The sequence below is a fragment of the Diprion similis genome, chromosome 12 (genome assembly GCF_021155765.1).
Source record: "Diprion similis isolate iyDipSimi1 chromosome 12, iyDipSimi1.1, whole genome shotgun sequence".
Classification (NCBI taxonomy): Eukaryota; Metazoa; Arthropoda; class Insecta; order Hymenoptera; family Diprionidae; genus Diprion; species Diprion similis.
In genome coordinates, this window is record NC_060116.1 from 2,983,123 (window position 1) to 3,009,058 (window position 25,936).

General features: G+C 36.7%; 2 protein-coding genes across 6 annotated transcripts in view; both read left to right on the forward strand.

Moving 5' to 3' along the window:
• LOC124413393 (rab11 family-interacting protein 4) overlaps positions 1 to 25,936 on the forward strand; it is a 73,360-nt gene that overhangs the window by 39,934 nt on the left and 7,490 nt on the right. For all 4 annotated transcript variants that reach the window (XM_046893934.1, XM_046893936.1, XM_046893935.1 and 1 more), the window contains 2 exons: positions 2,020 to 2,137; positions 23,865 to 24,029. In XM_046893934.1, the coding sequence (XP_046749890.1) occupies positions 2,020 to 2,137; positions 23,865 to 24,029 (283 nt within the window). The remainder of the gene's footprint in view (positions 1 to 2,019; positions 2,138 to 23,864; positions 24,030 to 25,936) is intronic.
• LOC124413394 lies at positions 7,999 to 11,448 on the forward strand. 2 transcript variants are annotated; one of them, XM_046893938.1, is made up of 3 exons: positions 7,999 to 8,430; positions 10,067 to 10,183; positions 10,963 to 11,448. In XM_046893938.1, exons 1-3 carry the CDS (start codon positions 8,047 to 8,049, stop codon positions 11,146 to 11,148), a joined length of 687 nt encoding a protein of 228 aa, XP_046749894.1. In that variant the 5' UTR covers positions 7,999 to 8,046; the 3' UTR covers positions 11,149 to 11,448. The 2 variants fall into 2 exon arrangements, with proteins under 2 accessions (XP_046749894.1, XP_046749895.1); XM_046893939.1 differs by lacking the exon at positions 10,067 to 10,183.

The window sequence follows — 25,936 nt, forward strand, 5'->3', positions numbered from 1 at the left end:
CTCGTTTTTCCCGCGTAAAAATTGAAGAGTGTACAATAAAGGCTTAGGAACAACAGCTTCTCTGTTGTATTCACACTTTTATGCCCAATGAAGCAGAGTCTGCAGATGATTTGAAAAAACACATCTGTGTTTATCTGCGGACAAATCTCAGGTTTGAAAATATTTTTTTATCGTTTCCTCGTATCCGCCTGATGCCGTCGTAACTCGTCTATTGACCCACTGACAACGATCGGCTCAACTGAGTGTATACATAGTTTATTATTTATGTCATATTGATTTACCTGCGCGCAATATGCCGGCCAGCAGCCGCTCGCTTGGTCAACGCTCTACTTGCGCTGCTCGCTGACGCTCACGATCAGCAGCCAATCTAGTTTTCTTGCTTTCTACAAATCGGGATATTACGACCATAAATAGGGATAACTAGGAACAATTTGCACACTATACGCTCTTAACGGAGAGAACAAATGTGCCTAAAAAATTGAAGCTGAATTACTAAATTAAAGCGTTTTTAATCCGTGGTTAGAAGAGTTCGATTCGTATGGAAAATATAAAGTTTTATTGGTAAAAATATTTCTCCCTGTGTTGGAAGATTTTACAATAATTTTTTATTCATTATTAAGATTTTATTAATTTCCAACGATTGCGCTATTCGACGTTCGTACGTGTTGCCGCGCCGCTCGATTCTACTTTTTTAAATGTCTCTCTCTCTCTACACTTAAAATCCGCAAAATTCTACATTGCCGACCGTAGATTGCTTCCCTGCAATTGTTTCTATCCGCTCTACCATCGGCGCGATCTTAGGTTAATCTGTACGAAACGAATTGATGTTCGCGCTCACTTGGTAACTCGCCTGTTTCTTCTGTTGGTAACTTCAAATAATGTCTTTCGAAATACCGGTATGATAGAAATCTGTTTCGTTATACCATTCGGTGATGCCAGTACTTGAGATTTTCGGTATTTACAATTCGCGGGGTTCGTATGCACAGGAAAAACCTGCAAAACCGAGAAAACTCAGGGAATTTCTAAAATAAGACTGAAATTTTGAGTTTGTCGAAGAAATAAACTCGTTGTTATACACAAAGTACCATCGATCGTAAGAAAAAAAATTCTACTCATAATTTCGTTTTCTCGCACCATTTGAAAGTGTTGGTATTAATACTTGAAAAAATTGTCATTAATTAGCGGTACATTTTTCGAAAGTTTAATGTAAAAATCGTATTTTCAAACTCTAATACCTGGACAAGTCAGGATACAATTTCTGATTCCAAAAAACGAACCCCGAATTAATAATGATTTTTTTTTTGCTTTAATCATGATTTCTGTCTAAAATCACTATAATATACAATTTATTTTGTACGGTTTCAACGCTCCATTAATAAGTCATTATATTTTTCATTTAACTGCAATTGTAGTTCAGAAAATAATACAGTATAAAGTGAACTGTAGGATTAAAAAAATTAAGGGGAGAAGCAATTCAGTATAGTAAACGAAACTTTGATTGATTGATTTAGAAAAGGTGTAAAATTTTTACCGATCTTACTAGTGCTAAACTACTTATGCTAAATTACAACCTGGCACATGAATAGATGAATTTGAATTCATTAGCAGAACTCTTCCAATTATTATAACCGCACGTAATTATCGGCCAGTATTCATCTGTCGTGACAGCTTGAGTTTCATCTATCTTGAGAACATTTTGAAGGTTTCCATGTCAAACGAAATGCAATTATCGAAATGACTAAATTACCTACGATTACGTTTTAACGCGACATTCACAAAATGATCCTAGCTCTGTACATCCATTAAAAATTTGAAAACCCAAATATCGCCGAGCGTCTCTGGTCCTATTTTCGTCAACAATCCCAGATATGGTTTATTAGCATCAAGCTGTGTCAGGCTGGCTAACGCGCCAAGAACTGTGGTTCACTGATCACCGTTTCGCAATTTTCTGCCAAGATCTTCTCCTTCTCTTTACTTCCGTATTTGCTTATTATACTGACTAGACTTTCCGCTTTGCAGCCAACTCTATCGAAGCAGCAGTTTCAACAGTTCTGGGAGAGGATCGACTTGCGACACGGCAGACGAAATATACAGCGACGTGTCCTTAGAAGATGACGTCTTAGGTCTCAGCCATAAGGTGAGTGCTCATCGATCTTGTATGCTTGACAATGCGTCGTCATTTCAATATTACGACCAAGGGAACGGATTTTGAAATTTGCCTGCTTCCAGGGTTTCAAATATCTTTAAAATAGGTATCGCTTATCAATATATTATTCCACATTCTCGTTATGTAACAGTATAAAATGCCATTGAATTTTACTTTCTGTACTATAGTTATACGCTAGTATCGATTTGATTGCTTTGACTTATCAAGTGTTATTATTGCGTTATCTATTGTGTCCTGAACTAAGCCAAGCACAAATAATTTTTTTTTTTTTTCAACTCACCGTACATGGTGATAAAATATCAAATTTTTTTATGAAAAACTTTTTCCTGCGCCATAGTGATCGTGATATTTAATCATTTGAACAAATATTTTCTAATGTGGTATACGAACTTGACATACCAAAAGACAAAATCATATTTGAAATAATATAACATTTCCAAAATTGAAGTAGCTTATCGATAATTTTTGTTAAATTATTTTCCGAGTGTAATTGTAATCAATTCTGAATTCGATTTTTTATTTAGATTTATTTATCTAGTCGCAAAATGATCCGTTGAGAAATTATAATTATGTTTTCACGATTTTGAGTTCGAATTCAAATTCTCAGGGTCCTTTATATTCCTCTTCTGATTTATGATTAAAATTGTTTGAACATGAAATGTTTTGTATGAATAAATTCAAGCAGAAACCGAAAAGCAATTGTTCGTCGTGTGCAGGCAGAACATAAATTTTGTGGTTCTAATAACCGCGCTTTTCCATAATTATAAATATGGAATACGAAGAACGATTTTCACGTGGGAAAATTGTAGAATATTATAATTGCCGAGCATTGCCCGATGAGAAATCGACTTTTTAACGTCTGATGATTAATCGAGAGTATAAAAATGGAAATGCGACACACTTTTAAAGTAGATTAGACATTACACTCCGAGTTCCACATGTTCTGACCTTCTAACGCTTGTCGATGCTTCGGAAGCTGAAAATTCTTGTTAAGAACGAGGGAATGTCAACGGCACAACTCGATCAGGACGACTTTTACTCTAGTCACACGATCGACTCGCGTCTGCCGCCACAGCTTTCCACTTGGAGATATTCGCTGCCGGATCCCTCGCATAAATCAAACATTTCAATTCGCATTTCTATCGCAAACACTGTTTGAATAACACAAGTTTTTACTTATATTCTATGTGGAATCAGCTAAGGATTGTGTTTAATGGCTCATGATCTGTCTTCGAAACTGGATATCTGTAAATGAAAGGGTAAAAATTGGTCCTTTTGTGCTATCTGACAGCATTGCGAAATATTGTGACCAACTTCGTGTGTCAGAATAAATATGCTTTTTGAAACTCACACAATCGAGCTATTTTCTACTCGAGAGTAACCCATTTCGAGAGTAAAAGCCATAAATTTTATGAAAAAATGTTGGAAATTGAAAATTTACAGTTTTGTACGTGAATAGCGTCTTTTTGCAAATTGGATATTTTATTTTTCAAAAAACAACGATGGATTCTTATTCTAGAATGTTTAAAGCATGTTTCATTATTTTTTTGGTTGACCATCAGAATGATATTTTGCAGGTAACAGCCTTTTGAAACCCGATGAAGTTTCCTTTTATCGAGGTCCTATTATCGAATTTATAAATTGCCAAACTTGTATTGTTTTTAAAATGTCTGCAACTCGAGAGAACTTGTAAGCATATCGACGATAAATATATTATTCGTGTAGTGGAATATTTTACTCCTTTTAGATACGGAGTTGCCTTTTTGGATACCGCGTGATGGATCGGTGGATTCGCCACACGAATTGACAGCTGGCAAAACAACATCCTCACGTGTTTCAATCCTATTTATAAAATTCGCAAACACAACGCAGTTATCAATGTTACGTAAGGCAATTTACCAAATAATGGAAATATTGCGCTAATTTTGATTTGGTTTATAATTTTCAAACTTGCAACTCGTGTAGCTTGAAATTTTCCATGCTGCTGTATGAGTAGCAAATACTTCACCCAATCGACTTTTTTAATATGTATACCAAAACTCAGAGTCACTAGAGATTTGGATATATGATCGAGAACTTTTAATGTGTCGTGGGTCAAAGTTGATAGATTTTTAACGATTCTCCGAAATCTGTTCAGTGGAAAGTTTAATATTCATAATATAAGCGTCAGAAATATATGAGAGAGTGTCAAATTTCATAATCCGTCTTATTCCTCCAAGATCGCATTGAACGCATTTTCACCTCGATCGCAAAAAGCTTGAACCAAGCAGCGATCGAGGAACGATCTGCGGCGAACCAGCCGAACTGAACCGGTCACCGGAGTCTTTAGGAAGTTGTCAGTCGGCGCCGGTCACTTGACTGGGACGGACGATTTTCATCCGTTGTGCGATCGCTCGCAGGTGGGATTGTGCGTGAAATGATACGATTAGTCCGTGTCTTTCGAATCGGTAAACCGGCTTCGCCTTGAAGTCGATCGGCCTCCGTCAGCTCGCCCGAGTCTTAGTGGCGGGTAATTCAATCGGTAGGCGAGATGAGCGATTTCGTCAGGCAACAGAGTGTTGCGAACAGAAGTGGTTGAACGATTGAATCCAAGCTGGTTTGGAAGTGCAAGTACGCGTTTAGACGTGGGTGGGTCGAGGGACGCCCTGGTGCGTGAAGTTGAACGAAGCTCGAGTCTTCGGTGCTGACGTCGAACCCAAGAATCGCCTTGAAACAAAGGAATAAGTTTTTGTTCGGGCATGTTTTCGCGAAGAAGACTGAAATCGCGTTATTTGATGAGTGCAGTGAGTGAATGGCGAGGTGATGTTAAGGCTTAAGGGTTTGTAAGTGCGGTGATGATTAACGACGTTTTGGAATCGTCTCGGAGGTTGAGTAATAATACAGATTGAGTTGATGTAAAGATGAATTTTATGTCTATTGGACACGGAATTTAAAACGGAATATCTTACAGTCACGGGTGTTATTTTAATTAAGATTCTTTCGTAATTGTTAACCTTTAGAGGACCTGGGTCTGAGGAATTTCGAAAAAAATTTTTTGCTATAGAAAAGTGATGTAAAGTTTAGAACATCGAATCAAATTAAAGGCAAATGTTACTAGATCAATGATCTTACTGATTTCCCAAACTCAGAAGTGATTACATTTTCGCTTTGATCGGTTCAGTACCTTTTTCAATTATTTAAATAACTTTTAAAAAGTCGAATAAAAATTATGATTCGGAATAAATGAATGGATTTTACTGAAAATTGGTATCGTGAGGTTTTTTAGGTCCCTAATCACAAATTTTAAGTCAGATTGCGAAATCCAGAAGAGTGGTTCGACGTGGTGGAAAAAATCTAAAAATATTTCGATTTCGGTAGAAATTGTTAGGCGGAGGTTTTTTGGGTCAGCAATAATGCATCCAAAGTCAGACTTCCAAAATTTGTAATGATGGATCCATTATGGTGATTAAAAATAAAAAAATTGCATATTTTTATGTAATATGGTATCCGAAGGCTTTAAAATCGTTAATCGCGAATCCGAATTTGTAGTTCGAAATTCGAATTTGACGTTACTTTTTTTTTCGTCTCTATGAACTTGAAATCTGCAGTGTGAGAACGGGAAATTCTAGGGCTGGTTAATAGCCAGCCTAAAGCCATTTGTTTTGAATGGTAAAAATTCATTTAACCAACTTATCAAAAACTCTAGCAGTTGATTCGAGTAAATGGAAGTTTAGGTTATGTCTGAAACTATTTTTTTATTTTTTTTATTGATAATCAGCATTTATGCAATGATCGCGAAAAAACTATTAAATTTCAAAGTTTCAACAACGTGACTCAATTTTTAAAAGGTTTCAAAGTACACAATTCATCGTTGGCTTAATTCCATATCGTCAGAACCTTTGTAACTTTTCGGTAAAGGAAATAAGTTTGAACTTAAGTCGAAAAACTTAAAAAATATATGAAAATTGTACTTTTTCAAGAATAATATTGTACACAAAATTTCATATACATTTTTCCGGGAATTATACGATACAGGCTTTGATAGATAGCGTCGGCTATTCGAAAACTGAATTAAAATCAAATGTCAATAATTGGGGAACATTGATACGAAAATCGCAACAGCAATCGACTGAAATGTACTTATTACAATGATTCGCTGAATAATGAACTTGGCTCTACATATTAGAGATTTATTTGCTAACAATTGAACTACAGGTCTTATTGTTAAATGAGTAGACAGACCTTCTTGAGGTGACGGAATGCGGACGATGGAAATTACTCTTGCAGTACCACGCATCATTAGCCACATCGTAAAATTGCGTGCACGTGTTATATGCACTTATTTGTATGGATAGTCACAGCGATGATTCGACCGCGCGTTCGTTGCGCATACATATGTATGTATGTGTGAAAGATGGTAGCTACGGAAGTAACGTAAACCACGGGAAAACTATTTTTAACACATTTTATACATATACTGAAGTATAAACCTGACTCATATCCAACCGCTGTAGATGGTTTTACCGACGCCGACTTACCGTATAAACATCTGTAATATAAACGCAACGATCAAATAAACGAATCGGAAAAATTAACAATAAATACCGAATGTTGTACAGACGCAAAAAAAATTCAGAAGTATTTTTATTCTCGATATATCGCTCAGGGCAAACATTCTCGGTGGACAAAAAGGGCAGATAAGATTATACACGACACTGGAGTGTTCGACCATGCTGCGCGAACCAAGCTAACGGAAAAATCCTGCCTTCAACTTGATAAGAAGACCCCAAAAGAAAACAGAAACGCTCTCTACATACTATCCAGCGATAGCTACATGCCAATGACGACCGAATATCTACCAACATGGGATTCTGTTTGTTCAGTCGTGAGGCCAGACACATACTTAAGGTGCTTATAAAGACCCGTTGTACACATCGAAAACGTGGGGATGTAAAACTCCTATACCGCTCAAGCGATCAGAGTGAAACTTGGGCAGTTAATGACTTATTTTGGCAAAAAGTGGAGCGTCTTTTTGCTTTTTCAAAATGTTGAAAAAAATTTTACAGATTGGTTACCACCCACAGTAATTGGCCAAATTTTCACGGTTGCACTGAATGGATCGAACTATCCGGTATGATGCCACTCGGCGGTGATGAAACACACATTTTGAGCCCAGTCCCATGAGATTTGATGGTGAAATGACGCAGCTGATCTGGTTTTTGATTACGAAGTACACCAAAATCTCATTTTTGCGACGTTTGTTACCGACCTTTTATGCATGCCAGTAATTTTTTACCGACATCACACGCATACATTACCGGCATGTGCGTAAATATCGGTAACAAATGTCGCCAAAATGAGATTTCTGTGTTCTTCGTAATCGAAAACCAGATCAGCTGCCATTCCGTCATTTCACCACCAAATCTCATGGGTCTGGGCTCAAAATGTGTGTTCCATCACCGCCGAGTGGCATCATATCGGATAGTTCGATCCATTCAGTGCAACTGTGAAATTTTGGCCAATTTCTGTGAGTGGTAACCAATCTGTAAAATATTTTTCAAAATTTTGAAAAAGTAAAACGACGCTCTACTGTTTGCCAAAATAAGGCATTAACTGCCCAAGATTCACTCTGATCGCTTGAGCGGTATAGGAGTTTTCATCCCCGCGTTTTCGAGGTTTACAACGGGTCTTTATAAGCACCTCAAACCGACTTATCGCTATATGTTCACTTGACAATTCAGCGCATACTTCACAACGGACCTGCGTTGTCAACTGACATAGCCTAGAAAAATATCCTGCGCGCAAAATTCATTCTCGAATATCAGTATTTTCAAAATTCTTCGTTATGAAATTATCTCGGCGGAAAAGGATCCGGTAGTTTTGTGGTACAAGTCGGTTATATGGGATCCAGTCCGGAAAAATGTTGCTGCCAATCTCCCCGCTCGGCACCCTCGTCTGCGATGTACAACCCCCAACGACAACAACCGCATCCGCCCTACGACCCTATGACTCAGCAGCCATCGTCGCCTCAAAATCAGAATCAACCCTGTCACAGTTTTACCCCGTACAACCCCCCCTGCCCGAGCAGATTGTACCCGGAGCCTAAGAAAAGCACGTTTGGATCGACAATTTTTACCGGGCTTATCATCCTCTCGATTTGCGCCTTCCTGTACTACTACTACTACACGTACGTCCTGCCAAGGACAGGGTTTCGAAACCTGACTCGATCTCCCTTTTACGAAGGCCACAACCCGACGAGTTTTCACTTGACCAGATCAACTGTGGTAAAGATTTCACCGTCTACCTAATTCAATTTTTTATATTTGTGTAACTGGATTGTCGAATTTTTTCACAAAATTGTGGAAGACAGTGTGGATTTTTTGTCGATCGAGTATTGCTTTCTGCTACTCTGTCTGATTAGGAAATTGAGGTAGATGGAAGAGATAGAAATATTTACTTAGGTACACGCGTACGTATGAGTAGAGAAATATCTTAGGTAGACCAGATTCAGGTTTTACCGGTTCGAAGCAATTTCATGACACTATCTATACATATATACCTTATGGATGAGCATTTTTTGTCGCGACCAAATCATTCGAATACATAATTTAGAAAATCGAAGAATCTATCGAGATGCATCAGATTGGACTTAACGATCGGTTGCATTCGAAAGTAACATTCTCTTGAATTAAAATAAAAAATCTTTGAGTAGGCAACTTTTTAATGATGGCGTGAAACGTGCTAACCTATAACAGAGATTGAAATTGCTCCGCTTCGCGGATGTGATATCATCACGATCACATAAATAATATGCTAAATTGTTTGCAAAAACGAAGGCATCGAATGCTACTTCGATGAGAAGTGGATTTATTTTATTTTGTTTCTTTCAAATATTGCGTCGCCTTAAACCGGAACTAAAGTGAATGCGGTTAAGAATCAAGCCTAACTAATTGGATACATGAGTAAATATTTGTCTCTCTTTGAAGTTATAAACTGTATATATATATATTAGGGTGGCGCAAAAAAACCGACTATTTTTTTTTTTTTTGAGTCTCGTGTGACAAAACGTTAGTTTTTGATGTTTTAAGAGCCCACTCCAAAGGACAGCTCAAAAAAAAAATTTTAAGTGGTCGCTCCAAATTTTAAAAAATGTCAAAAATCGTCAAAAATTTGAATTAAAAAAATTATACTTTCAGTATTTTGTTTGATTTTTAATTCATGTCGTGGTGTATTGTTATCGATTCTTTCTTACTAAATTAAAGAAAAAAAATGTCTGAAATTTTAATATGAATATTAAAAGGTCGCTCGAAAAGATCTAAAGAAATGCACCAAAAAATTGAAAAAAAATCATGAGCGACCTTTCAAAATTCAAATTTTGAACTGAAGCTTTCGGAAACTTATTTTTTTTTTTTGTCTATAAAATTATACCGCAACGAGAAATTTTTTTTTTTTAAATCGATTTTTGACGATTTCTGACGTTTTAAAAAATGTGGAGCGACCTCTCAAAATTTTTTTTTCGAACTGTCCTTTGAGTGGGCTCTTAAAACATCAAAAACTAACGTTTTGTCACACGAGACTCAAAAAAAAAAAAAAAAAAAAAAAATAGTCGGTTTTTTTGCGCCACCCTAATATATATAATTATTGATTACCGTACGATTTCTCCATGCAATATGTTTGTTTTTTGATAGACTTTTGGCTGCACGTGTTTCATCACTGGACTAAAAACGATACTTTTATACATACGTACACCAATGACTGGACATGCGAGCTGAGCTCTCTTCACTTTCGATTTATGCATTCATTTATCATTGTCCTGGTCCAGAAAGCTGAGATTTTGGATTCTTACATGCATCCGCTCCTAGATTTTAAGAGTTGTTTCACCTCGTTCTGTACCCTCGTCCTCGGCGTTTTTCCTTGTAGGGACATGCGTCGGCGGATGAGATTGGCCAGTCTGAGGACCCTGACGATGTTCACGAAAATGACTCCGCCGAGTACGTTGCACTGCAATCGTCCGGAAGGAGCAGGCAACCTTCGTTGGTAGGTGCCAAAGCGCGATTTATTGATCAACGACCCGTACTTTACTGTGATATTAATAATAAGCCTCACGTCACTCACGCTATTCGTGTACCGCATGGTCATCGATTTTTGTAAGATGAGACGTGTGTGTTCTGAGCTTTGAACTCTGCTAGTCCGGATTCGAAATGTTGGTTCATTTGATTATAGATACAATGTCCATGTGTGGAGAAAATTGAAATGTATTTTATACTTTCATTCCGATAGAAAATCTTGTTTCACCAAAATTTCAACCCACTTATAAATAAATAAATATAACAAATAAAGAACTTCAGTCCTTTATCGACTTGCTGATAAATCGTATAATTGAAAAAGAAAACCTTTGTGGGTTAAAATATTTTCAAAATATTATATAGATTGAAATAATTTTCATTTTACGTCCAATTGATTGGGTAAACTAATTGAACATTCGTCAGGTTTTATAAAGAATATATTTAAAATTAAATTTTCGGAATAGTTAATTATCCTCAAGTGAATCATAGTTTTTGTCTGGTAAAATATTTTCTTTTACCACGAAGACGTCTACCTCTTGACATAAGTTTTGGTGCCGCAATTACGTGGATTGCTGAGAAAACTTTCCAAACGAGAATACTTTAGTAAAATCACAAGAATCGATGACGATCGGAAAATTTCACGCCTATAGAATTGACAGAAAACTGTAATTTATCGGTTTGAAATATCACGTACAGCCGGAAACGCTTGGCAACGATCGGCTCACGTGCAGTTTGATTTTTCAAAAACAGCACGGAATTCGAAGAGATGTAAAGCCTGGCCAATCGACGGAACCTCACCATCGTTGCACGCGGGTTTCTATCGATTCTTCGTCAAGGAGGCAAGACTCTTCCGACAACCTGTCTGGTCACGGAGGCAGGAGCAAGTCCTGTCTGGATGGCGTGCCCCGTTCGAAGACTAGAAACGCCGGAATCTAACCGATTCCTCGTGCAGACGATGCTTATACCTTCCAGTCTCACTTGTTAGATCTCCGGCGAGTCTTCCAGCGATAAAGTACGTTCGTAACTTCATAGGCGTGATGATCATTATACCGAGCTTCGTGGTTCCTGAGACTTGCCGTGATTTACACACTGCGAGATCTCGGCGATCGTTAGAGTGATTTGATCTGTGATATTTGAGTACAAAGTAAGGGAGGGATTTTCATTGGAAGCGATGGGACTAAGCTACTTGCTGTGACAAAAGATTAGAGTCATTACATATTTCTTTGTGTAAATATGACGACACTTATGCAGTTGCAACTGCGCGAAGATTTGAACAGTCGTATAGGAGAAAGAATCTCTAAACTCAAAATGATGATTCTCGCCTTATCATTTGAAATACATTATTTTAAATTCATCAGATACAAGACGGTAAACAAACCTCTTGGTTAAACTTTATGAGGCGAACTTACTTGTAGCATTTCACCAATTTTAACTCCAAACTCGTTTTGTGATAAGAATATTTGAAAGTATAGAACAGATTAGAGATTTCTCTCAAATATTGGAATATATCGAGTTCCGGACGGTTAAAAAAAATCAATTAATTAACATTCGAAGAGTACGATTTGATTAGATCTTGGATTTATTTTAACGCGCATGTAATGCGACTGATATATCTTCTAACTTGTAATTAGATACAGGACTGTCTTTTTGGATTCAATCGTGCAGGTTACGCACACATTTACAGTTTCTAATATACTGTAATGCATATATGTCATTAGCGGATGAAGTTTGTTAGGATTCAAGGCACCTGTCACGTTTTTGGATAACGATGAACAGTATAAACGCAGTAATTTTTTAAATTCATCAAACATTTATGGTACTCTAGTGTTATAACCAGAAATCAACGTATGGCGCTAGATCTTGAGAAATAATTTATTACCCTAAGGAGAGTAAACTTCGAGGAATCTGCATTGAATAAAAGTGTAGAGATCTGATATCCGCTCAGTGCACAGATAAAATATTGAGTTTACAACTGAACACCAAATAGATTAAAAAGCAAATGACGTCTTAGTATTTTCTGAAGTTGTGTTAAATCGGTTCAAGCGCAAGGCTTATTCCAGATGAATATGCTTTTAAATGCGGTTTCTTCGAGTAGCTGTGACGAAGCGTTTGGCAAGTCGCAGAATCCAGTGATGTGAGTAGCGTGGCCATATTTAATAGTGACGTCGAGAATCGAGGAGGAAACCATTGCGTAACAATAGAGGAGCTGAGCGTCGTTGGCGTGAAGAAAAAGAATAAAATCGCGAAAACAGTTGCTCGTCTATTCTTTTGATAAATTTTCTTTCACTAACATTGACACTAGCTTCTCTATATATAATAGATAAATTTTAAAGCGTAATAAAATATCTATTCGTATATTAAAATTTAATCAGTGGAGCTTGGTACAGATCATTCTATAGTGAAAACCTCGTCCGATGAATCAGAGCGTTTAACACCCACCGAGAGTCTTGGTTGCTTCCGAAGACGAGCGACTCAGAGAGGATATTCATTCTTCCGATTACCAGATTATGGCCTGCAAGATGCAGCACGAGAGCTTCATCAGTTGGAGCGGCTGGCCTTTCATCAGTTTTTTGATTTTGTTGGGCAGCGTTGGATACACTGCGTGGACGATGTACAAGCAACACGCTCAGGGTGGCTCTTCAGAATAGGCAAGAATCATTTCTCAGCACAAGAACGTGAGAATATTTTCTGAATAGCTGTCATATAACTGCAAGTATGTATTATTCATCAAAGCTTTGGCAGCAATTTCTGAGCAGGATTAGTGTCAAAAAAGCTAAAACGTGAATGATTGAATGATTGGGTTCGATCTTGCTGCGCGAAACGATATCAACACCTACTCACTGTCGAAAAACAGTGTTCCCATCGTCTGCTTTGTATTTTTAATTCATGCTTAAGCAAAACGGGAGGACAGACTCTCGTTATCAACATAATTAAACCACATCTGGAACATGGCCGTCGCGTCGTCTGGTCGGACGCCATCTGAGTTTCGACTTGCAGGTTCACGGCGATCTCTAGGGATTAGGATGCAAGTGTTACTCATTAGTGCCTCTTCGTCGGTCGTTGTATATACAATATTCATCTTGTCTTTTCATATTGTCATATGATGTTTGATGTTGGCGAAACGGTTTTCACTCCGCGTTGCCGTTTAGATTTATCAAACTTGATGCAGCTAATTATAGAACGTGTAGTTGTTGTTTGACGAGTGCAAGTGAATGGCTCCAGATAGTGACCACAGTGATTGGAAACGAGTCGCCATTATTTTTTCTGGTTAGCAGTAATTGAACTCTTACTTATAGCCAGGATATGACCGACTATAACCTCATTCAGTTTTGTCCTTTCTTTATTGTTTCATGATAAAAAGGAAGATGAAAATTTACCTCTCCGTATAAATAGTAATCTTGCTTATTTTTTACAAATAGTTCTGACAATTTGTATAGACTCATGATCATTCGTAAGCTTCCAATTTTTAATTCCTACCTTTGTCTTCAAATCTTAACCGTCTTGATGACGGTGCTGGTTTATTTTATGCAGCCTAAAGCTCGTCAGACAGAAATTGTATTTCAATGCATGAAGCGACACTGACGAATGCAATATTGCAACACTTCATTACTCACCACAACTTTGCGTTTGGCGCTATTTATAAGGAGAATTTTTATCCGATGATTAATACGTCGTACACTTGTAGTCCAGGAATTCACAACGAGTTACACGCGTCAATGAGTCCATGAATCGAGCTTCCTCAAACCCCAACAATTCTTTACCAATTAAACAAACCCATTCATGTTTACGCACGTTCATCTCGTTCCACGTGTGATGTCGTATATTACAACTTATGTGGGACACTGTACGTCAACAGTAACGTAGCTTGAAGCAAAACCGGCGAATTCACGCTGTAGGCTTTACTATTTCCATCTAGAATGCCATAAGTCAGTACATCATTACTATCATTACTAACAGAAACATTATTCGAAAAATATATATCATGCTGAGATGACTTGGTTATTTAACACTCGCAGATATATAGAGTACTGTACACAGAATTTTTTTAGGTACTCACATCAAGAGATGGTCATCAGTCCCAATCTTATTCTTAGACATTTATTACCGCATGTACTTAAGTGCGCTATTGTATGTGGGACGGTTAAAGTTTTCGTATAAGGATAGGACCTCTCAATAGGTGGGTTTGAGTAATGGTTTTTGTTTCTTCTTCCATCCTCTGTAGAGAAATGAAAGTATCAATAGCATTACTTCTTCGATGTTATTTATTCTAAGTTTTGAAATTTCAATTAGCATTACTTTGCTGCTTTCTATTACTTGAAATAATCTTTTGTAATGTTTAAGTTTTTTTTTTTTTTTTTTCGAAATCTGCCATTTTACTCGTGGACAGTTAGCAGAGTCCAATCTGTTTAATTGGTACTGTAAAAAGGAAGCGTTAAAGTAACCGTACAGGACGCAGCATCTCTCAGTTTTTCCTCAAAGAGGTGCATTCGAGGAAGCATCGGATATTAATTTTAAGTCCGTCATTATTATTACGGTACAAATTTCTTATAACTCGTTCTAACATACCTTCTTTCCTTCATATATTTCATCGTTCAATTCTGAAGGAGGTCAAGTCATTTTCCCCTCCATGCTGCAGCGTCGTATACAATAAACTTATCATGCCAATGAGCAAGCCGTGCGTGTTTAGCTGTCAGACTGTTACCAGTGTGAGCTAGAGTGAGCTACCAGTTTCAACTCATTGTTTATATTCACTCCATTATTCATCCCCGCCTTGAAATCATCCATCTCATTTATTTTTATACGTTTACATAATATATTGAGCCTTTGTGGCTGTGACTTGTCGACAGCAATGTTAACCGGGCGACTATCATTACGTGTATAAACCGCAGACATGTTTTGTTCTAACGTAATTTTCGAATAACATGAAATATTCGTCGGGTACCCAAGTTAGTAAATTAGATTCCATCTTTCGTGTGGGTAGGGTCCGATGTGCTCAACACTCAATTTACTGCCAAGCGTGACGTGAGATGGTTGCAAACCGAGCACTGGGTGTAGTTTCAGTCATTCTTTCAAACTGTAAGTAAACTGATTTTCCTACTTTTGTGAAAAGGTATATCACGAGCATACGTACAACGTGATATGAACACAAATTTTTTACGAGGTGTTTTCATCGATACACAACTATCGAAAAGAAAGGTTTCTTATCACTTTTCTTACGACAGATTAAGTATCAATCACTACTTTTGCCATTATTTTACCTAGAATGATACAAGAGTACAATTATTATGTGAGGCAAGACAACAAAAAAAAAAAAAAAAAGTACGCTTGAATATTTTTCTCACGAAAAGTACCGGAATTATCATGCTCCCATAAACCACCTTAAGCGTTTTTGAGGTGACGAGAATGAGACATTTTTTGCAATTTGTAGAGTTTGAACTTTTTATAGTTTCAGGCCCTGTGAGTTTTCTTTTTTTTTAATAATAACAACAGGCTAGTTACGAATATTACTTTATGTTAGTTAACTTTTTTTCTTGGCTTTTCAAATTTCTTATCTAACAATATAATTCATTTTACAAATAATTCGAAACTTATAGATTAAATAATAAATCTTCTTCTTTAACCTTCAAAGTTCTTTAGCAAGTTAATTTTCTTAACTTTTTTTCGAAAACGAATTACGGGAGGTGAAATTGATTCGTCGATAATAATTGATTTTTTGAAGTGTTTCGTTTTTTACTAGACAAACGAGTGCACGAATCATGTAGTAAACTCAAAATCACGAATTATTTATCCGATTTGGAATATATTCGTCAAACTTACTTGCGTTTAACTCTTGTCAAATTTTCGATTTCCTTTCTCCCAACTGACGCCTTACAAAGCATCTGGATAAGAGAAAATATAAATATTTTCCGAAAGCTGGAGATTATGATTAATAAGTGTTTTAGTAATTCAGCATAATGTTTTTCTTCCCATGTTTTATTATAAATTTTTTGACAAAAAAGTAACGAATAATTAGACTATACCAAAAGTGAGATTCTAATAAATTAATATTTTATTTTATACCGAAGACACACTTTACTGACACACGACACATTATATTGTGTGAGAAATTCATTTGATTAAGAAAAAGAGAAGAATAGCAATAACCGCACTTACTTAAACAAAGTTCTTCTTTTGTACTTCCGAAACACATCCATGACCAAATTTACACCAGTCTTGAGTACTTTAATTTTCTGTCCAATAACTCGCTGTAAAAATGCAAAAATGCAAAAAAAAAAAAAAAAAAATAATTTGATGACGTAAACCAACCGAATAAAAATGAAAAATTCTTTGATTTTTTACGCAGCAAAAACTTTGCGTGATGTATAAAAAACAATCAGCGATATATTATCTCGACCGTTTTTCCCGGCAATTTTCTCGGATATTTCTCTCTTTCAAGTACCTATACATACGTCAAAGTTAGCAAAATACGTTGACAGCCAGAGGCAGGTCGAGTGGATATGGAACGGCCCCCCATAAACGTGGGTGCAATCGAACGTGAACAATACCCAACGTCGCCCATCGCCCATCGCCCATCGGCCGCACCCTTCTTGCTTTAAAGCTTGGGTCGTCCGTTCGTCCGTTGCGTTTGAAATATTTGAAAGTCGTAATCAGCAACAGCAGTTTAGTATATATAAGACTATCAGAGCACACCGGATACATGAGTCATTGGCTACGCACCGGGTAATCGGGGGTCAACAAGGGTCGCTTGACCTGACCATCATGCCCGGCGTTGGTTAGTCAGTTGATTCCACTCCGCGTGATATTCTCTGGAGGAACTTTACACTACGATGACCAAACGTACCTAGGTTACCCAATTCTATAACCCCATGCATGCATGCATGCATGCCTGCCCACTTGTAACATGTGTTTTATTACACTCCGTGCCGCAAACACCCCGGAGAGTGGGCGCGTCCGTAGGTAGCGTTTGCATATCAGACAGGCTGGAAACTGAAAAACATGGAGTGAAAAAAATGGCAAAGGAAAGTGTACCTACTCACCTGGAGTGCATGAGCGGACACGTGTGTCGGCATTTAACTGTAGGTACACCTTTTATGTACACACTCCGGTACTTTCTCGATGTGGAAAGGAACTTGAGACGCTGGTTCGATACTGCGGTATTGAATTGATGACCAGTCATGATTTCAATAATGTAGAATAAGAAGTGTTTCTTGGTCCAGGAACCAGTGACAGTTCCTTCGACATTCTGCTGATTTTTAACTACTTAATTTTAAAGTACTGTAAAGCAGTTGAGGTATCCGACTAGTTTCTGTTACAAATTACATTTTTTTTGTTGCTTTTTTACAATTTTACTTTTCTCAAGTGACTTATGTTCCCTTTCTTACACTACTTGATCGTATTAGCAAGTAGGGTCTTTTAATTCTTGAAGCGTTGATAAAAATCAATTACTTATCTCATCGTGAATGTTGGCCTTTGGGTAATACTAATTGATCTAAAACGGTTTTCCTTGCCCTTATCTTGAACTAATTTCAAACGAATACTTACAGTTTATCGTTAAAGGTCAAACAGTCGTTGCAGTTAGAATAATTGACGTTGCGGCCTGATACCATAGAAAAGCTCTTTCCGAAATTTAGAAATGTTCAAAACAATTTGTTTTTTCTCACATAAGAATTTTGAAAAAATATCATCTTTAGGTTTTATTTTCATTAGTAATGTAATATTATTAATTGCGCAACGTATAGCTTGAGTTATTTTTCCTTTATACACTGTTTCCGTTCCTTCTAGTTTCCCAATAATCTGTGCATTCCCGGATTATTGTCATCGTCTACGTAACGATTATATATATACAATAAATTCTCTTTGAACGATATTATTTCCTACTTTTTTCCCTCTAACCTGCAGGCAGCGTTACTTCGCGATTATCACGTGATAGCATTGCGCACAGATTTATTCGTGGCGGTCGTGCGTGATATGTATGTACATACGTGTATACATACTTATACATATAATTGTACATACATGTAACGCATTGTATACCGGGTGTGCTCATTACGTGGTAGGTGTACGTCGCTCATTCATTCCTAAGCCGCAGTTTAGAATCCTAGAGAGTATGATAAAAATGCAAAAGTTAGCAGATACAGGGCATCATCGTGTTAACATGGCGCGTGAGCTTGCGGCGTAAATAGCGCCAGAGCTTTAGTGCGTCGGTTAAAGTCCGACGCCCATGTAGACGTAGGCAAGTAACGTCGACGTTCAGTATCTAAGGCGCGAGCGCCGACTTCGCGTCGAGGGAAGAACGCGCATTTGAAAGTCAAAGCGACAGTATATCTGGCAGGAACGCGCGTGAACAGAAAACGAGGATAAGGAACGAGAACGTAGCTAATTAACCAAGCTCGGGAAATTAGCCTTGTGGCGATCGTTGATTTAACGCAATAGAAAAGAAAGTGAAAAGAAGAAGAAGAAGAAGAAGAAGAAAAAAAGAATATATCTACTCATTTTTATCCTTAAACATTATTGGTTATTGATAACGCGGCTCGGTTTTACGTGGTGTCAAGTTTTTTCGATTTCGTCGATAATCATTTTGATCGATCGCGTTACGCGAGATTCTAGTTTCGTTTAACACGGTGAAAGTGAAAAAAAAAAGAAGAAACAACTAATGTTGAAGACTTATCGTCGTTGAAACTTAACCACGTATATATACTTGTGTGTATACATATATGTATAAACTATACAACGTACATGAGACGACTTTTTTTTATTATGATTCCTCGGCTATTTCTGCAATCGCGTAAGTTCGGCGAATGGAAATTATAAAAGCTCAGCGAAAATTGCGGGCGAAGATTATCCTCGTGTAATTGTTTTTTTACAATATGTGTGCAGTGGGTGTTAGAAATTTTATATTGCGAAAATACCTTATGCTGGATGCATGTACCGCGAATATTGCAGTTTCTAGGACGCGTTGGCTCGAGGTTATAAATTGATGAGCTAAACGAGTAGGTACCAGCTGTACCTACGGTTGTATTGAGTGTCTGCAGCATATGTATACATATATCTATATTCACACATATGCATATATCTGCAAACACTGATATAATAGATCATATGATATAGTAGACAAGAATTATTATAATAATAGTATGAGAATATGATTGAGCGTTAAAGAACTCCGAGGAATGCGTTTTCGGTTTAAAGTATAGATATAATACTGTTGTATCGAGTGTATCATATACGCACATAATTTGGTCGGTATAATTGTAATCTGCAGATAGTTTGATCGTTTTGAACCGATAGAAACGCGTTGAATTGTTGCGAAATTTTTTCGCGAACCTTTCTTGCTGATCCAACTAAAAAACGAACACAAAGTCATTGCAAGAGTCATTGGACTCGAATCGTACCTATATCAAATATTCATAATCACACTTGAAAGAAATCTTATAAATATTCGACGAAGCTAAATTTAGATTTGCGTACGCGTGAAATTAATGCAGAGAAAAAAATTTATCGCCAATTTGGAATAAATTTTTACTATCGCGAGTTGTTTGTAGGATACGGAAAAATTATTTGTTTCAATATATACCCATTGCGAAGGAATATTGAAAAGAAGTTCGTATTTCAATGAATCATTTTTCTTGTTGTGCCATTTTTTATTTGTTTTTTTTTCATCGATTTTATAATTTAGCGTGTCATATTTATTTTCATTTACAATATACATATATCTGTATATGGATTATTTTGTTTTAATTTATATAAAAAGAAGATAAGCCCCCCCCCCCCCCCCCCCCACCCCACCCCTCTCTTCAATCTTCTATATATACGCTATTACGCGCGGTTGCGACTCTTCTCGATATAATATAATATTACATTGCTTACAATTAGTTTGATTCGGAATAGTGTCAGGTATAAGAATTCTTGCAATACCTGCTCGTTTGTCTTATCGTTAAATTAATCGCGATCCGCTCGGCTCAATTTCATTGTTATTACAGGCAGATGTGTGAAACGCTTTTCATCAATATAGTGCAGACATGAATATGGACAGTGAAGAGATAAAAGTCAGAAAGGTCATTTTAAATTGCGAAGAGTGACCCGCTGATTCATTATTATTGCTGCGTTGTTGTTGAACGCTCGAGTGTCAAGTATAATATTATTATATGTTATAATCACGAGACATTAAATTTCTCTCGATTGCGGCGAATTTGGTTTAAAACTGTGCAGTGCCAAAGTGTAATAATAATAATAATAATAATAATAATTATTATTATTATTATTATAACAACGTGTAAGTGGCAAACAATTGTGTCGCATATATATAGTGGGGAAAAAGAAAATCTTGAGACAAGATTTATTCGCTTAAATAGCCAGTGACTTACGCAATGCGCGACGTTGTTCGTCGTATGTGTGTAAATATAACTTGGTGTGTAAATTTATCGACCTTTCGTGCTGGACTGAAGTTATAATTTTGAACGTGGAGGATATATCGTGAGAGATTGAAGAAAAAATCGGGACTAAAAATCAAACGGAGGTTATTAGGGCGATGAACGCCGTCGCCGTTCCCGTTGATCTGCAGGAATCGGAACTGGAGAGCCTCGAGAATCGTCGACGTCGTGGAATGTCCGTCGACCGCGGGGCGGGGGCGGGTGCAGGTCTTGAATACGACATGTGGGAGGGTCAGTTCCAATTTCTTGGACCCAACGGCGCGTTGATGGCCACAAGTCCCGTAGGGCATAATTTTGGTCAAAACTTCCCTCAGGATTCACCCCAGAACTCGCCCACCGACGGATACAAAGTTTCCCAGGTCAATCAGTGGTGCGATCATCTCACGGATCACGTAAGACATCATCCAGTTGACAATGAACATTTTTTAATTATCGCCGGACATTATACTCGGCCGGTTTTATAATCACAGTTTCTTAGACAATTGTATATGAATATTTTTTTTTACGGCATGGGCATTGAAAAGTTCAATTTTTTGTGGTAGTTTTTGTTCCGTAAAGTGACGCTTTATACGGCAGCGAACAAAGTTGCGGAATAAAGTCTTTATTCCGGAGTTTTGATGCGCAGTTCGAAGTGCGCATCCCAAACTGCCGAATAAAGTAGCTTCGTCGAACAGATCGCGACATAACCTCACTCTTCGTTTTGCTTTTCAATGCCTATACCGTAAAAAATATTTTATGTGGCATGCCCGTAAACCGTTTTTTGACTCGGATAATTTCAGTACTCGCTTCCGGCTCGCTTCCGGCTTGTCTTCAGCTTGTCCTGAAATCTTTATCGTTGCCAAAAAAACAGGCGGTTTACGGACATGCCACATAAATAGTTATTTTTACACGCATCGTTACTTGACAAAAAAATCTTGTGAAACTGGTATCGTTATAGTAAGAAGTTGAATATTTTTTTAACTAGAAAAAAGAAAACTAATTTGGTCTAGTCATCGTTTAGTATCGAAATTTTTTATGCCGGTAATACTTTTTTTTGGTTATTGCAATGTTAAATGTATTTTTGTTTTACTTTAACAAGTCCTTAGAATTAATTGTTGTAACATCGTTAAACGATAGCAATTGCTACAAGAAAGTATACAGAATGAGTAATCACAGTTAAAAAAAATAGCAACACGTATAACATATTTTGGTTACAGCTACAAGCTTCAGTTTTACTTTTGAACCCGCGAGTTTATTTTCCAGTTATGGTAAAAGAGGAAAATTGTCAAAGACTGTATAGTAACCATCAACAGGATATTTTATCGGTATTATTTAGGGTAAATTCAAAATTTCGGAGGAATACAGATTCCCTCACTTGTGGTATGATTATTTTGAAAAAAAAACTGCTTTCTTAGAAATCTAACACAGAAATCAGACAAACCTAGCACTTCCGGTCGAGGCTCAGGTTTGTACTGTAGATAATTTTGGTTCCTTGATGAATTAGCAATTGATTATTGTTACATAGAAATTAACGAATTACATTTTTTTTTTTACAGAAATTGACTCGGTTTCTATAAAGTCACCCAATCGATTATTTATCCGACATGAATTTAACTTCCTTGGGTCTCTTGATTCGCGAAAAAACTTTCGATGATACGAATATTTTAGTTTACATAGTTATTCGAATTTTAGTCGGAAGATTTGAAAATTTCGAAAAATCTGAATTAGCTATTTCCATAAATTGCTGATGAAAAAAGCATATACTAGTTTCAACAGTAATTAGCGTCACTGTGTTTCTCAGAATACAGTTTTATTACGTTGTGACGGAAGCTGAATTCCCCCTCCACTTGATAAAGTTGATTCATACTTAGTTACACTGAATAATCCAAACTCTTGGAATTCAAACTGATTGATAAATCAAACGCTCCTCGTACATTTTGCACACACTGCCCAGTCCTTGGAGCAAATATTCTTAATCGTTGAGAACTTATTTATATAACACATATGTATAAGGTATAGCAATGTTTCAAATACTCACTTCATGTATTTGTTTACAAATTCAAAAATAATAAATTCTAAATACCTGATACCGATACTAAAGCGAAGTGAACTGGTTGAAGATACAACTTGATGACCGTTTATTTTGCACATTTTATTTTTCAAACTGATTATTTTTTATTGCTGTAACGATTTTACATAATAACGGATATATTTATACACATTTTTTCCCTTCGTTATTATTGTAACGGAAACAGTTATCCAATTTTTAAGTATATAGCCAACCGAATCTCTCACAGCTATGCATATCAGATATTTCTATTTACAACAAAATAGTTGATTTGAATTACAATTGTAAACCTTTTCGTCATTTATATGTATCATTATCGGCAATGATTAATTTCTACCTGTGTATAACGATTAGTCGAAAGATTGTATTCTCGACTTACTTTTGCGCGGAGAAGAATAAAGATTGTTAAGAAAAAAGTTGTAAATTTTTTGAGGTACATACCATTTACGATCTAATTTTTCAAACAGTGTGCATTTTTCTCCTTTTTCCGATCAATTTTCTTAGTAAAAAGATCACGTGCCACGTAATTCCAACGAATATTTTTTCCCTTCTCGATCCTTTCGATTATACCGTTAGACAAGAACCAGCGACGAGAAGTTTCAACTTCTCCATCATCAGCGGTGTCCATTTCGTCATCGATACAGCAAATTATCGTGGAAAATAATTAAAGCTGATTGATCGAACGAATGAAACTTCATATCGACAGATTTAACTCCGTCGGCTATTACGAAGATCAGCACGATCATACGCACAAGAGCGATTTTGAAATCGTGACCATGTTTTCCCAGCTCTCTCTTTGGCAGACTGCTTATAAGTGGCAGGTTTCCAAAAGAACGATTAAAAATAGTCAACTCGGCAATGTCCTCTCAATCTTGCAAACGGGCAAATTCAAACCGCGAAAATGTTTCGACGCTTGTTCCAAAACTCGCTCACCAAGCTCAATGAAGTACTGCGTATAGTATATACCTATATATATATATATAATACTAACATATATACGCATATTCATTTGCCTACTAATAAGAATTACGTACAAAGTATATCGACGAAGATTTATTTTTATTTAATCCTAATTAGATTCTTGCACTAGCTGATCGACTTCGGCGAGTATACATCGAATATCGGACTTCTTCTCGAGATCTTTGTTCAAATTTCTTCTTTCACTTTTGTCTCAGGTTCAATTGCTTCAAGAGCAAATGGACGCTTTGGCCGACAACCGCTCTGCTAGCGAGGAACGATACGCCAGGGCGAAACAGGAAAATGCCACCCTACAGGCCAGGGTCCTCATGCTCGAGGAGGCGCAGCGCGACGCCGAGACAAGAGCCGAAGAACGACTTCAGGTGAGAATTCTAAACCGAGTTTATCAAGTCTAAATTCCAAAGTCTGGTCTTCAGATAGCAGGAAAAAATCTCAGATCAGTCATTTGAGTTTGGGCAGTGAAAGGAGTTTGTCAGTAAAATATCCGTGAAATTATTGCTTGTGAAACCAGTTATTAATAATGAAAATACAATCGTTCATAAATTATATTATTAATATTTGAAAGAAAGAAAAAATTGCACAACTTCATCAAGGATTTGTTTAGGCAAACGTTCATCAATTTCGATATCAAAAGTTAAATAGACTCTCGAAATAAAATTCTATCGCAATTATCATATTGTTTTTTAGCGTTTGCCTGATACATTATAGCCAGTAACTAGATTACGGGATAATGCGAGACGTCCGAGGGTGTATAGTGATAGGGGATACACAAGACACGCGATCTATGACGTTATACGAGTCATACGTGTTACGTAATGGGATTTACCGACGGTCGATACGCTTAGAAAAGAAAACTGCACCGGGGGGTTTGAACGTCTTCTCTAATTCTATATTCTCTTTAAAGTAATATACAGGGTGAGTAAATTGAAACTCCAAGAATGAGAGGAGCTCACTCAAAGACTCAGATCAAAGTAAGGTAACCACTGTGACTGAGAAACAATAATTAAAATATGACAGTAAAGGAAAGACGACAGCACGGAACGTCAACAATTAGGTTCGTCTTGTCTTGTTGTCATATCGTGACTTTATTTCTCATTACCACCAAGCTTACTTCGATATGAACACAACTGAGCTCTTCCCATTCTCGGAGTTTCGATTGACTCACCCTGTATAAGTATAAATGGGTCGCTCCATGCCAAGTCGACTAATCCTTATGCAACTCGGATTTTATACATTTTCCATCTTCTCAGCAAGAATCTCAGATCGATGGAGTCTACTGGTTTAACCAACAGTATACGAAAAATGTTGTTTATAATGAACGTTTCGTTTTCAATGCAGATAAATTGCGGATATATAGTATTTTGACTGCAATTTATTATACGTGAATTAAAAAAGTGAAAATGAAATCAATTATCGGTTGAATCTCCAGGTGATTATAGGCTTGAATCTGACAATCAGTCGGATCGGCGTGGAATGTTTTGTACAGATGCGGTTGAAGCATTGATTTAAAATTGGAGAAATTTAGAAAACTGGGAGATAATTATCGTACCTTCACCTTAAGCTTCCTCATAAATCAATCCGTTCTCCCGATTCCGCATGACAGTGACTTTTGTAAAAGTTGATAATTAGTTTATGTCAAACCAATTTGCGGTTGACCCCATTCACTATAGACGGAAATCTTTATTCTGCAATTTCATTACGATACGTCGTCTAATTTAATTCCGGTTAAACAAGTATAGGTATAGCTAAAGTCAAAATTGTCTCAACAAATCTTGTTTTCTGATTGTAAACTAGTTCTGTTCGTTCGTTGGGGTGTTCAATCTTTCTAATATATTTCTCAGCGTTAGCTTATAATCACCTTATTCAGATAAATGTCGAAAAAATAATGCTAAAAAAAAAAAAATTGGTAACAGTTGATACAAAATATGTTTTTTTGTGTATTGTTCACTGTGGTATTGGTTTTTCGAATTGTTTTGACACCAGATTTCCGTAACTGCTGAAACTTGAAGTGTATTTGAAGACTGATTTGAATGATGATAAATCCGCTATCGAAGCTCCCAATTCTTCGAGGAAAATATATGATGTTACTTCGTTTCTAAAATCACTCGCATCGATTAATTGAATCCAAATAAACAATAGATCGTGATTTGATTAAATTGTAAACATCAATCTATTAATGGATTATTTCGTATTTTTTTAAACGGTGCAACTGAAACCAAAATTTCGGAAATTTCAGTATATAGTCTTAATGGAGGAAAAGTTTTTTGAC